Here is a 14,358-nt window from a genome sequence, read left to right as displayed (position 1 = left end):
GTCGTCGTCGTCGTCGTCGTCGTCTCGTACGTCGTCGTCGTCGGTACGGACGGAGGAGAGAGAGAGAGAGAGGAGGGAGGGGGGGGAGGAGAGAAGTAATACGGTTTACTGATAAAGCTGTGGAGAGTATGTGCTGCAGGGAGGTGGATGCACAACGCACCCAGGAACGAACGCTAGCTCCGGTCCCTTTTACTGTGGACTCGATGTCCTGACAGGCTGGTATTTGTGCAACCTGCACAAAAACAATACTGCACCATGATGACAACCGCTCAACTCAACGCAACTCCACTATACCCGCGGTCAGAGAGCGGAGATGTGTCCCCTGTGTGATGTAATATGACGCGTTTGACGTGTGACCTTAAAAAAAAGCCGTTTTTAAGAGCAGAGCTCAAAATTGCTCCTTTCCCTCTGAATTCCTGCCCTTATGTCTCGTAAAACCCTGCATTCACTTTTTTAATTGTAATTTTAAAGCAAGTTTAAGCATAAATGTAGAAAAAATAAAAACCTGCAAGATGCTCTTTAAGTAAAGTAACAAAGTATTTGTACTCCGCTACTTCCCACCTCTGACCTTCCTCTGTTGCAGTATAAACTGATAAATGTTCCATTTGAGACCCAGGTATGTACAATAATAGTAAATACACATACACTTGTGTTACGATTTGTAGAATACAGTTTATCTTGTATTTTTCCCAAAACTTGAATTTAATAAAATGAAAAAATATAATGACATTTCTTCAAAACAATGCCTTTGTGGCGTCTATAAAATAATGCAAAGAGAAGCCAAGAGCCTCCTCTAAATCATTAAAGAATACACAACAACACCCCCACATGCTTCCACACACATAGCATGCACACACACACACACACACACACACACACACACACACACACACACACACACACACACACACACACACACACACACAAACACGCTGACACAATCCAAAAAGTGTATAGGCACATACTCTCACATAATTGCACAGCACAATCCTGTTTTCTTTGTTTTTTCTGATCAGCCTTTTTAATTGTGCGTTCTTGCATCTCGCTTGGTGTATTTACAGAAAGCGTAACAAGAACATTGGAGCCAATTATACAAAGAACGGCCTCTAAACGCATCGTCCGGGCGGAGGAATCACAGAAATATTTATCCTGTTTAAAAGTTTAGGAAGGGGAGAAAGGGCCTTGGCACTAAACCCTTTAGTGAGGCAAGGGGAATGAAAACCTCCAGTGTAAAAGGACCTATTAGTCTCAGGACATGGGCATTAGCATGATAGTAGACTTAGCCTCAGGGCTGAAGGAGAGGGACGCTGTCTCTGCGCTTTCAGCTCGCAGGAGAAGGGGGGGTTCCTATACATAAACACACACACACACACAATTTCTCTGATAGGCAGGGAAATGCAAAGTGGGGCCCTATACAGAGCATGAGGCACCCAGTAAATAAGGAGGTGGAGGAGGCAGGGAGGAGAGAGGGCGGGTCGGGTAGTGAAGAAGGGCGAGGAAGAGAGGGGAGAATTAAACTTGCTCACAACAGACCAAGGAGAAGAGAACCATTAAAAGATGTAAGGAGCAATTTGTAAAACTGCAAACGACAACAATGCTTTGCGAGCATGAATAAGGTGTTTATACATTCTTTATCTAACAGTCTCTCTTAAAGCTGCAAATCTTCTACGCTGCACCAGTCTGTAATGATAAGTTAACAGGTGAATTGTATTCCAACCAAAAATGCCCTCCTAAAAATCTCTACTTTTTCATGCTCAGTAAAGAAGAAAAGAAGGGATGGATGCTTGAGTAGAGGAGGTTCAAAAGGATGGGAGGATTCAACCTGTGCAAAAACAAGTTGACCAACCCTTCACGCCGAGTTTGCGGAGAAAGAGACGGTACGGGAAACCCAGTCAACTCCAAACACACACACAAACAAACGCCCAGTGTACATTCAAACACAAGCACAATCATGTGCGGCCATACAAACATGCAAATGTGTGTGTGTGCGTGGGTGGTAGATGAAGGGACTAGCCTCCGTCTGGGGTCACACAGGGCAGTTATGTACAAAGCATGTGTTGATATAGTGTAAAGATGGAGGACACACAAGCAACTCATGCAGGGAGAGGGCAACAAGTGGAGAGAATGAACCTCATTGTATGTCCGTTAGCGAGATGCCGAGCGTGGAGGGGTGGTGGTGGTGGTTTTGGTGGGAGGGGGGTTCAAAAACTATACAACAAAACTGAAAGTGCATACTGGCATTGAACCATGCACCAAGAAACAATCAATGGGCAGTGAAAGGAGGGAGGGCAGGTTAAAGAGAGGAGACACCTCCAGTCAGTCCCTGAAATATGACAAATGGGCTGTTTAATGTCTGCATTCATAGTTTTGAGACAAGGCAAGACATTGAGGGATTAGGCCGTGAGAGTCAATATTAGAGTTGGTGGCACTAGGAAAGCCCTTTCTGGTTAAACACAGTAGGGCATAAAGCGTTTCCAGCTGATGTCAATGTTTGAACAATGCTTCGAATCATTTGCACAGAGATGAGGTCTGCCTTGGTTTATCTAATAGATCAGGCGCTGGTGTGGGGCTGATAGAGGGTCCTGCATAGTAAGTAAGTAATTTTCTGAATGGACTGATAGAAAGTGATGAAAACTATCATATCCTGATTTAGAAGCACATATATCCCAGTTGTTCAACCATGATTATGCATAAGCTGTAATATTTTGTCACAAAAACAAAACAACCGAAAATATCCGCAGTGCATTTATCATCAAATGTTTTTGATCAATCAACAGTTTTTCAAAACTGTAATTGAATTAACATTAAATTACCGAAACAGATATGAGTAAGAATAGTTTCATTTTATGAAGTATGATTTGGAATTCAACCCAAACTGAAAGGAAATGCGCTTGTACCTGTTCCATATACAGTACATTAAATCTCATTGACTTCCCATAGTCTCAAAACCATGAAACACACACAATTAAATAATGGTGCCAACATTCAGACAGCCTCTCCTCAAAGGCATTTTGGTCTTCCAGTGAGGCCTTTACTTAGCAATTGATATTTCCATCATACTGCCTTTAATATGTGAAAGCAGTTTCATAAGCAGAAGACAGAGAGAGCCGTGTTCTCTCACAAAACTACACTAAAACAAAACATATTTACTCAATACATCCACACATGCAAGCACTCACACACGAATACACAACCTCACCAACACTTGAACTCCACGACAAAAGGAACTGTCTGCTGAGACCAATTATGCCTCCTGAAAGTGTCTTTGAAAAAGTGGTTAATGAGTTAAGAAGAAGGGCATGGCTTAATTATGAGGGGCGGGGCTAACTCTGACCAATCAAAAACAGGAACTCTTTTGAGAGCATGATGCCTCTCAAAAATATCCACAACAACTGGTGAACTAGTTTAGCTATGGACGGTGAATCTGCATAAAATTAAGAACCTCTTTGTAATAGGCCACTCCCCCTGCCACACAGCTATTTTTATTGTAATAATTAATTGCAGTTTGCACACCCATTGTTCTCCTACACAGATTAGTTTGTTTTCATCCACTTATTATGTCTGATCAGAGAATCCCAAACCTAAGAGTAGCCTAAAAAATAGGGGGAAAGTAGAAGGTCAATGATAGAAATATGGAATAGAAAATATCAAGAAGATACTGTTGTGATCTCTACAATAAAACAGCTAGTGGAGGACGTCCAAAGATATTAACAGGAGGATGTGCGAAACAGACAAACTAATAAGGTTTTATTCAAACATTAAAGAATACTTTAAGTTAAGGTCATCTTTTGAATAAGAAAAAAACTTTGGGGGTATCAACAGATAAATATTAAGTCTGACAAAGTACTTAACGTCTAATATATTGCATAGTTTAATTTGGCACTTGACAATCACCTTCCCTGAATTTTACTCAGGTGTAACTAAATTCTGCTTTAAGGGTTGTTCATATTTCACATCATTAATCAGAATCTGCAAAGTAACTAAAATAAATGTAGTGGAGTAAAAACACCAGGTTAACCTCTGAATTGTAGTGGAGTAGAACAAAGTAGTATGCTGCTGTAACAAAAACATTTCCCAACTTGGGATCAATAAAGTATATCTTATCTTATCTTAAGATGATCGATGGCTACTGCAATATTTGCAAAATGTGCCTCTGAACCTTGACAAGTGCATGTTTCAGGCTTATCAATTAACAACAGGAGGGGTCACCCATTCAAGTCCAGTTCTGGATAGTCTGCCGTGGATTAATTCCATTTCAAAGAGCTCGGCGTAACCTTGGCGCACTGCCACTCCAATATCCAATCACAGAGCTTGAGGACTAATCACGGGGTTTGTCNTTACCAGAGAACAGAGTCGTTATCAATTTGTTTTAAAGCTCAATAAATAACAAAGAAGACCTCTGACCGGCACTTTTCTAATTTTGTACGGAAGATTTAAACTTTAACGGACATGTTGACCGGCGGAAATTTTTTTTTAACGGAAACTCTGCCGCACGGTCCCCTCGTTCCTTGGAAGAGGCGGAGAGGTGGGTGTTTTTCATCTGCTGGTGGACTACCTGAGAGATATACAGCAGGAGAACACGCCGTCCACCGCGGAGAATAAACAGAAGGGCAACCATGGCAACCATGCTCCGGGGTCTTCTTCGCTGCTTTTGGTGTATTTTGTGGCGGCAGCAGCGCCACTTACAGGCCTGGCATATGTACTACAGCGTTTCCAGCATTTCCAGCGGTCTAGTGTGAACGGACACATTAATGAATCGAATGCGTGTGAACGGAAGACTTTTTTGCGTTTGCGTATGCGTTTTACCGTATGCGTCCTCGTGGGGCCGGGGTCTAAGCCAAACTATATCCGGTCACAGAGATCTGCTATTTTAAAGTAAAGTCAACACATATCGACCCTAATATAGTCTATATTAAGAACGAGAAAAGTCTTAACATATATATTGTTTTTTGTAAACATATGACAAATGTGTGAGGGTGATGACGTCAGAGAATCGTCCTATGTGCCAGGGCTTAGCCCCGGACAGCCCCAGCCCAATTTAACCCCTGGGTATTTGTGAGGGAGCTCCTATATGGCATTACCCCGCTGAAGCTCACCAAAGTTTAATATATTTCATAGTTCAAAGTTTTGTCAATTGTTTTGTTTATTGGTCAAATACTGGTTTCTAATGGTTTCTGAGGAGTTTTACTGGAATGAAAGAGCACAGAGTACAGAAGCAACAAAGCAGCATACTGCATTAAACTGACCTTCACAGAGAGGTTGAAGTTCATGTGGAGAGGAGGCTTCAGTAGTCTGTCTGCACTCTGTTTAGTTGTGCTATCTTACAATCAATATAGTAAATCTGAGGTAAAGTGTGTTGCCAATGTAAGCGGTTAGAACTCAAAGTTGCGATGAGGTCTTAAAATGTATGGAAAGGGTCTTAAAAAAGGTCTTAAAAGGTATTAAATTTGACCTCAGGATTCCTGCATATACCCTGTTTATAAAAGCACAACTTTGTAATTGAGCTTACAATTTCACGCTGTATTTCCATAACAATGGTACAAAAAAAAGACATTGAATCATATACAGAATTGAATTGATTTATTTAAAACAAGGGACAGTGTACATTAATCAACATATTAAAAACATGTAAAAGTACTCGAGTTTTCATCGATAGTCCCTTTGCCAGATGGTGATAGACATCCTAAAAGCAATAATGAAAATACCACAACAATGTTATACCATTGTACATATTTACAATAGATGACATCACTGAATACAGATAAAATCAAGTCATGATAATAAATAAAACATTTACAATACGCACTCTTAAACACACCTACACCCACACATCAGTGCTGACACTGTTGGTTTGCAATGAGCCACTTTTTAATGCTTGAATGTGTAGTAGGATGAGGATTCTCTTATTGGCTGTGGTATTGAATTCCATTGATTGGATGCATGGAATGAAAAGACAGCCTGGCTGAATGCGCTTTTCCTAAATGGGATGGTGCAGTCTCCCCTAGCCGCACTTCTAGTAACCCTGGTTGAGGTGGACTTTAGGCTGATGAAGCCAGCCAGAGGAGGAGAAGCCAACCCACGAGTGATCTTATAAACTAAGCAGATGTTTTTGTAAACTATGAGATTTTCCCAGCTGAACAGATTATACTTTTTAACAATGTTACAATGATGATACCGGAATGGCTTTTTTGCCTAGTGTTTTGAGTGCTTGTTTATATAATGATTCCAGTGTTTTTAGAGCTGTAGAGTGTACATTAGACCAGCTTATCAGACAGAAGTTGATGTGGGAGAGGACCATTGAGTGAAGGTACAGCTTAGCTGCTGCTGTCGATAGGAAGTTTCTAATGTATCTGTAATTGGTTACTTTATTGCAGACCTTTTTGATATGGGTTTTGAAATTGATGTTTGTGTCAATATATACTCCTAAGTACTTGTACTCCGAGACAACCTGAAGTCTCCTTCAAGAAAATAAAACATCTTGTTCTGTTATAATGCTGTGGCCCTTGGAGAAGAACACACACACTGTCTTTGAGATATTTGGTTAAAAACACAAAAGCATTGTACACAATTTAAACCAATCAATGTTTTGTAATTAACAAGGATAGTGATGTTTTTTAGTGGATGAGTAATGCAGATATCACTGTGTAATCATTTAACAGTGAGGGGAATACTTCCGGTTTTATTTATATATACTGTTTTCACCCCGTGAGCCAACTTTACATGGACGCTGTGCGGAAAGACGTAGTATATACACGTTCTCCTGGCGAGACCTCAAATCATCTTCGTAATATCTATCAAACTATAGATCCTACACATCCACTGGACCTGGATTCTAAAAGTACAATATACACTTCTCGCTAGAAATCAAATCAAAAATAGTTTTAATGGCCAAACTATCCTACAATTTAGGATTTTCCAGAGAGGGTTATTAGCAGTGTTGGGCAAGTTACTTTTTAAAAATAACTAGTAATAGTTATAGTTACTGCTCTCAAAAAAGTAACTAGTTACTTTATTGGTAACTCAATTATAAAAGTAACTAGTAATAAGGCGACTAGTTTTATAGCCCCATGTACATAGGTGCTTCAGGAGATTGGCATTGCTGTTTTTCGATGTGGACAATGCTTTCTGTCCTGCACACAGTTTACATTTTACCGTAATATTTTTTGCGTCCTCCAAGTTGCAAATGCGCTGCTGCTCTCGCTGATACTTGCATCTGCCATTGTGTGTGCGTGTGCGTGTGTNGAAATAGTGGTTATATCTCCAAGTTGCAAATGCGCTGCTGCTCTCGCTGATACTTGCATCTGCCATTGTGTGTGCGTGTGTGTGTGTGTGTGTGTGTGTGTGTGTGCTGGTGGTGAGCGTTGCCGTGTGTGTGCGTGTGTTAGCATTAGCAAGTGTTCGTGTGTGTATTTTCCCCATAAGGCAAGACCCGCCCAACTCTGTCTCTGATTCGCTTACCCTGAAATGTTACCCCGCGTTAACCAATCAACACTCCTCTCTGGTTACTTTCACTTTTCCATGGTGCTGTGAGATGACATCGCTGTATTCGCCTTTAAATTACATCCGCAGGGAAATTTGGTTCAGTTCATTCACTCCGCCTCGAGTTGAGACGTTCGTCCACTCATTCATGGTGTTGTCATGAAAAAAACACACTCCTCAATGTCAGTTTCGGTAATTTATTGACAAGGATGACGACACCCTGAAACAGAGTAATGCAGCAAGATAAGCTGACAAAGTATTACCTCCATGCATGTCATCAACACAAATATATACCACGACACAGAGTATAGTAGTATAGTAGTATAATAGTATAATATATATATAGTATAATATATAGTATAATATAATAGTGGAAACAGTCTTACATGAATGAGTGGACGAACGTCTCAACTCGAGGCGGAGTGAATGAACAATGTTTGAGCACGGCATAACCGGGCAGCGACAGCAGTGACGCTGCCCTCTAGTGGCCGGCGATAAACTCTTCACATCACATGATGTAACGCAGTAGCGCAACCATTTAAATCACAGTAACTATAACGGCGTTACTTAATGGGAATAGGTAACTAGTAACGCTATTAGTTACCGCAAAAAATAGTTGCATTACAGTGCATTACGCGTTAGTCCCAACACTGGTTATTAGTGAATATACGACCCTCTGGAGCGTTTGCAATCGCACATGCCGCAAATTGTTGTTTCTTACACGACCACTAGAGGTGCTAAACTTTAAAACGTGACTATAGGTCATAATAAGCTGCTGAACAATCAACCTATTTGGTCGTTTTTTGGAGGAGGACAGGCTGGTTGCAATACAGTATGCAATGGCTATCCATTCAACACTTGAGTAGTTAGAGTAATGCACAGGTAAATCATAAGAGAAATCAAATAAAACAGGGGTTTCATCGTTAAACCCACCTTTGTTAAAACAATTTTGCAGCTCATGTTTCAACAGTTTTTTTAGATCTAGATGATATACTATGACCCATTATAATAGTATCGCAGGAGCCCAAGGTTGTGACTGCAAATTCAAAATGACCCCAGACGACACTGCAGTGCAAATCCTCTTGCAGTGTGCCAGATATGACAGATATGACAGATGAGATGCACACCACCTTAATGATTTCACTGATAATGCATTATTTTTATAGGGAGTTAACACTTGGGACTCTAATGTTAATGCTCTTTCGAATAACTGTTCTACAAGTGTTTGCATGAGCATGCCATTTAGGCAATAGCAAACAGGAACCATACAGTTATGTGTGGGGGTGCAGTGTGTGTGTGTGTGTGTGTGTGTGTGTGTGTGTGTGTGTGTGTGTGTGTGTGTGTGTGTGTGTGTATGCAGAGGTATCCCTATAAGACAGGGGGAATATGCTTGGCCCGCCTACAGCTGTGATGAATGGGTCTGAGGCTTTGTACCACAATGCCCCTCACTTCATTACTGTCACATGGACCAGATGGTCCCTTTCAACGTAGCATCACATGTACACACACACAGACACACACATACACACACAAACACACGCACACATACACACTTTCCGGGGATTCCGTCATTTTGTGATGTGTGCACACACAGGGACAAGGAGGCTTAATGAATTATACACCACATGCAGCTTCTGCGCTCAGCTGAGGCATTCATTTGCAGATCTGAAGAGCAACCAAACAAAAAATTAGATCATGAGTATGAAATGTTAGGCAAACAAAACAGGGGGTAATTGAATGAAATAGGGAATAAACAAAGACCTGTGATCCATCTTCCAGATGGAAAAATGTTTTGGTATTTGGGTATCTTGATTTGCTAGCAGAGAAGCACAAAATCCCAAGATGTTTGAATGAAAACAACAATGTGTTTGTGTGCAAGTGTGTGCAGGTATTGATGCCTTAGGGATCACAGGTTACACGCTCTTCTTTTCACTGTGTACCTCAGTGTTCAGTGTATGACAAACACACACATAGTTTAAAGTTTGAGCAACTGCTTTCCTTTATTATGCATGCAAACACAATGACTAGATCAAACATGAAATATGCCAACAATCACATTAAACATTGCATTTGTTTTAACTATTAAAGGGCATTATAGATTGGCAAAAAAATAATCAGCTTTTCTTCTCACCCACTTGTGTTTCTACCATATTCATCCAGACCCCAAAGTCCTTAGCCTGTGGGTGTGTGTCACATTTGTGAAGGCCCACTGCTTTAACAACTTTCTGTTCTGCCTTAAACCAAATTCCCCCACTGGAGCCTGACCGTTATCCTTCTCCTTACACATGGGTCACAAAATAATAAGTCCCCACTCACTCAGTCACACCGGAGCATCTCTGGAGCATGTTAATGTGAAGGACAAATTGTGCAGGAGCAAAGCAGGCTGAGCTGTGGGGTGGAGAGGTGTGAAAGAGCAGGGTGGTGGGTGGGGAGGTCACCTCTGGGGAGACAGTTGGCATGTTATGATGGATGTACAGTAAGTCTTACTGGATCGTTGTTATACTACTTTAGACATCCAATCTTCCTCCTGTGTCCTTTCTTTGCTAATGTTATTTAAATCTTAAGTTTCCACCAACATATCATCAAACTCAGCCACATTACTGTAATTATGGTCTTGTGCATTTTAATTTATTTCTTCTCTTTCTTTTTTTACATTACATTGCATTTGTAATGTAATGTAAAAAAAGTCCAAACCGTTTTTCACCTGTCCAGCAAACAAAAAAGCTCTTTGGCAAACACTTGCAGTCTGAGGAGCAAAGATTACAGGGCTTCACACTTTGAGGTTACACCTGCCAATAAGCGGGTGCTGTAAACTCTATCTTTAACTTAGCACACACACGTTTGGAAACACTATCTAACTGAAAATCAGAGCAACTGATACAGGCACTGAGACCACACGCCAAACAGCCCCCAGTCCAAGCTCTATCTCTGGATGGAGCGAGTCCAGACTACCTGGTCCCAGTATTATCTTATTGGTTTAACATTAAGCAAACTGTGGCAGCACACCAGACCCACGCTATTGGTTCCTCTTTGCATTTTTATTTACTCTCTTTTCCTTCCGCTATCTTGAAGAGGGCTATTAAAGATGCATCTTTCTTATTTACAAGCGAACCAAGACAGAGTGTGCGTGTCTCTTTGGGTCCATGTGTGTTTAGGTATTTTTACTTAAGAGGTCAGAAGGAATGGCAAAGAAAGAGAAAATCATTTTGAGGAAAAGGGATGTCTAATGGCGATGATATTATATGCAAAAAAAACAAAAATCACTTATTTCACTCACAAATTACTTGTATGTTTATGTCATAAAAGGTAACAAAACTGCCTTTCAAAACCACATGTGCATATGTTAACACAGTGTACAACACCATACAAACATTGGCTAAATGAATGGACTTTCTTTTGGACCATATGTGGGGTAACTGGTCCCAGTGGGCAGCAGATGCAAGGCTACCTCCTAACCATTCAACAATAGCTCCCAGGCCAGGCTGTTCATCCATCTTTAATTGTCCAATACAGTAAAGAATCCCTGCAGGAAAACCAACTGGCATTCTTCTGTTGTCCATTGTAATAAAAACATCACAGGGATGGATCACTAGGAAGACGATCCAACCTAATTCTCTGATCCCAAACCGAAAAGAAGGTCAGGAAGGGACTTTGATTGATCAGGGAACAAATAGGACCAGATTCTACAGGCCTGCCTTTCTCTGCACACACAAGAATCTGAATAGCTAACTTATTTAATTTCCGCGGCCTGTGGCTTCATTCCTGTCAAAGTCTGATGGAGTAGCTGGCTTCAGTAGGTGGCTCGTAATGTCTTGAAGGTTCATACATGCTACTGCTGCTGCTGGAGGTCTTCACTGCAGTCTCTAAGGTGAGTGAATGTGGACCCCCCAGTAGAGGTGAAAGCACATCACACATTCCTCTATCTACAAGGAGATTACTTATCACTGCAGTGACACCGTACTTCTCTGAGTAAAACACACGTTTGGATCAACCCATGACGTAGCACACATATTTCTTTAAGGAACCAGGCCTTACTACATATTGTCCGAAAAATAAAAATAAACATGAAGTGATTTAAATTATTGTAGGTGTCATATCGATTGTAGCTCAGTGATCTATAGTTTATGAGTTGGAAGCTGTCACAGCATGACTAACAGTATGCTTTTGGGCGTCAAACTCTCTCAACATGTAATGCTTCCACAAGTTTTATGAGCTAAAAATATATTGAAGAAGCACTCTCTGAACCAGTGGGCAACACAACAAATACATTCAGAGATGGAGAGGTGACCAACAGGGCAAGCCAGAATTTACTTTCCCAAACTAATAGTCATGAAAAGAGCAAACCTGTCTCACAGTATTTCGTGTTATAGTCACGACATTTAATCTATTGATTCGTGTTCACCAACACGATTTTCTCCTTTTTTTCGTGTCACACAGAACGATTTTAAAAGCAATGTATTTCTGTTTTGTGCCTGCAACACGTCTTTTTGTCCGGTCGGGTCTTGGAAGACCGGAAGCTGTGTGGTTCATAAAAACATCTTCTTACTCAATATCAAGCCACGATTATTGTTTTTATTTTAAATCGTATAATGTCTGACTTTTTTTGTCGTCTGTGAGGAAAATAAATGGGCCTCAGAGCCTCAAAATACTGAAATCTATATTTTTTAAATCTTTTTTTCCTTCTAATTTGTTATTCTATACAAACTGTTATTTACTTAACAATAACACACAATTATCCTTGTTTTTATTTATTCGTTTAATTCTATCATCTCTGGCTTTTTAGCCGTTTCTCAGGAACTGAATTTCAAAATAAAGTCACCGTAAACAGACGTAGGCCTATAAGGGAAATTTCGAGCATTATTGCGATACACATCACTAACCCATTGAACTGATTACCCAAGATCCTCAGCTAGAAGCTCAGTGATTGGATTGTTTAGCCGCAATGCACGTTGGGATATGGTGTTAATGCGATATGAAATCCGAAAAACATAAAAAAATAAATAAATAATAATACTTTATTCAGAATGTGCTTGCTTTTCTCTTTGAAAGTCATCACATAACGGCATTTTAATACACAGTTTGGTGGCATTAAATATTACACATCTGCCGTAGTTCTCTATTCAAAGATCCCTGATTAGAAAACTTCTAGACAAACTGGAAGAACTACCATGGAAACTGAATACGTGACGTGGATCATAAATATATCAGTAATTAAACAACATCTTCAATTTCTCTTCACACAATACGTCTCCTTGTAGTATCAACACTAATTTGGCTGACTTTTATATTTGATCCAATTGGTAGATAGGCTATATTTACACCATAACGGTGCACATCGATAGTTACGTATGTAATTACGGTTCTATGAATACTGGATGACCGCCAGAGGCGGTGCTTTAGCACTGGATATCTTCTGTCTCGCGCATGCGCAGGTCGAATATTTATATCAACAAAGTCACGTGTGACCTCGTATGACCCCGGAAGGCATAAGTTCCGGTGCCGTCAACGAGTTCAGTCCTATGGAATCTTCTCGCAGAAACACGAAATTCCGAGTGACCAAGTACTCTAGCGGTCATCCAGTATTCATAGAACCGTAGTTACATACGTAACTGTAGTTCTATTTCATCCTTACTGACCGCCAGAGGCAGTGCTTTAGCACTGGATGACCTATACAAACAGAGTCACGAGGAAGTCTGAATACTCACCCTATAAGGATGGCCTAGGAGGACTCTGCAGGAGGACCACACACAGCGGGTGAGGGGCGGCAACATTCACGCTGTAGCATCTGGTGAATGTGTCGGAGATGCCCATGTGGCCGCAGCACATATGTCCTCCAGGGGCACACCTCTCAAGGTTGCCCATGACGTGGAGACACTCCTGGTAGAGTGGCACTTTACTCTGGGTGGCAAGGGACGGTCATTCACCCTGTATGCCTGGGCAATGACGTCCACGATCCAGTGGGACAAGCGCTGTTTTGAGAGCGCACGGCCCCTTCTAGGACCACCATAACACAGAAAGAGCTGTTCAGACTGACGCATGCCTGCGGTAGTCTGGACATAAGCTCTAAGGGCCCGCACCGGATGAGGATCTTGACCTCTCTTCCCCCTCTCCGATGAGGGGTCAAACCTGCAGCTGGATAGCCGATTAATCAATGAGAGCGTGCCAGCAACCTTAGGGAGAAACGCTGTGTTCGGCCATAAAGTGACGACCTGAGCCATCTTGAGTTCCACCTCAGACACAAGCTGTCACGGACAAGGCCTGAAGCTCGCTTACACGCTTGCTGAGGTGATGGCAAGAAGGAAAGCAGTCTTGGCTGAGAGCCACCTAGGTTCTGCCTGTAACTAGGGTTCAATAGGAGGCTGATCATTAGTGCGCATTCCCAAGCACCAAGGCAGATCCTATTGTAGGTGGCCCTGGATGTTTCGGGGGGAAGTCTCAGTGCCCCCTAAAAATGGATACTCAGCTCTAGGCTCCCACTTGTGCTGGTGTCAATCCCTCATGTTGATCTGATTATAGCAGCCACATACACCCTGACGGTAGCGGAACCGGCCCGTCATCCAGGAGGGACGCAGGAACTCTAAGGTGTCGTAGGCATCCGTAGCAGTACTTGGGTCCCTCATTTCGCCCTGACACCAGTCAGAGAGACAGACTGATTTCACCTGTTTTCGTACTGTTTACGAGTAGTGATGCCCTAGCACTTGAGAATTGTTCCTCCTGACAGGCTCTATGCAGCCGCTCAGCAGTGGGTCGGGCCCTCCAGTGGCCAGGACCCACAGCTGGAGGCGCAGGAGTCGGGGGTGCCATATCCGACCCTCCAGCTGAGACCAAGGAGGTCCTTCCTGTTGGTGGAGACAGCCAAGGTGTCCCGCAACAGAGTCT

General features: G+C 41.8%; 1 protein-coding gene across 1 annotated transcript in view; it reads right to left on the bottom strand.

Annotated features, from left to right (window-relative positions):
* Positions 1–9,938, bottom strand: part of LOC104965353 (probable serine/threonine-protein kinase clkA) — an 18,144-nt gene extending 8,206 nt beyond the window's left edge. The window contains exon 1 of the mRNA XM_010794308.1: positions 9,796–9,938. Within this exon, the coding sequence (XP_010792610.1) occupies positions 9,796–9,938 (143 nt within the window). The remainder of the gene's footprint in view (positions 1–9,795) is intronic.
* Between the last annotated feature and the right edge of the window lie 4,420 nt (positions 9,939–14,358).

The sequence above is a fragment of the Notothenia coriiceps genome, unplaced genomic scaffold, assembly GCF_000735185.1.
Source record: "Notothenia coriiceps isolate Sejong01 unplaced genomic scaffold, NC01 NC01_scaffold00037244, whole genome shotgun sequence".
NCBI classification, from domain to species: Eukaryota; Metazoa; Chordata; class Actinopteri; order Perciformes; family Nototheniidae; genus Notothenia; species Notothenia coriiceps.
The sequence above is the reverse complement of the archived record's forward strand: the minus strand, read 5'-3'. Positions and strand labels throughout refer to the sequence as shown.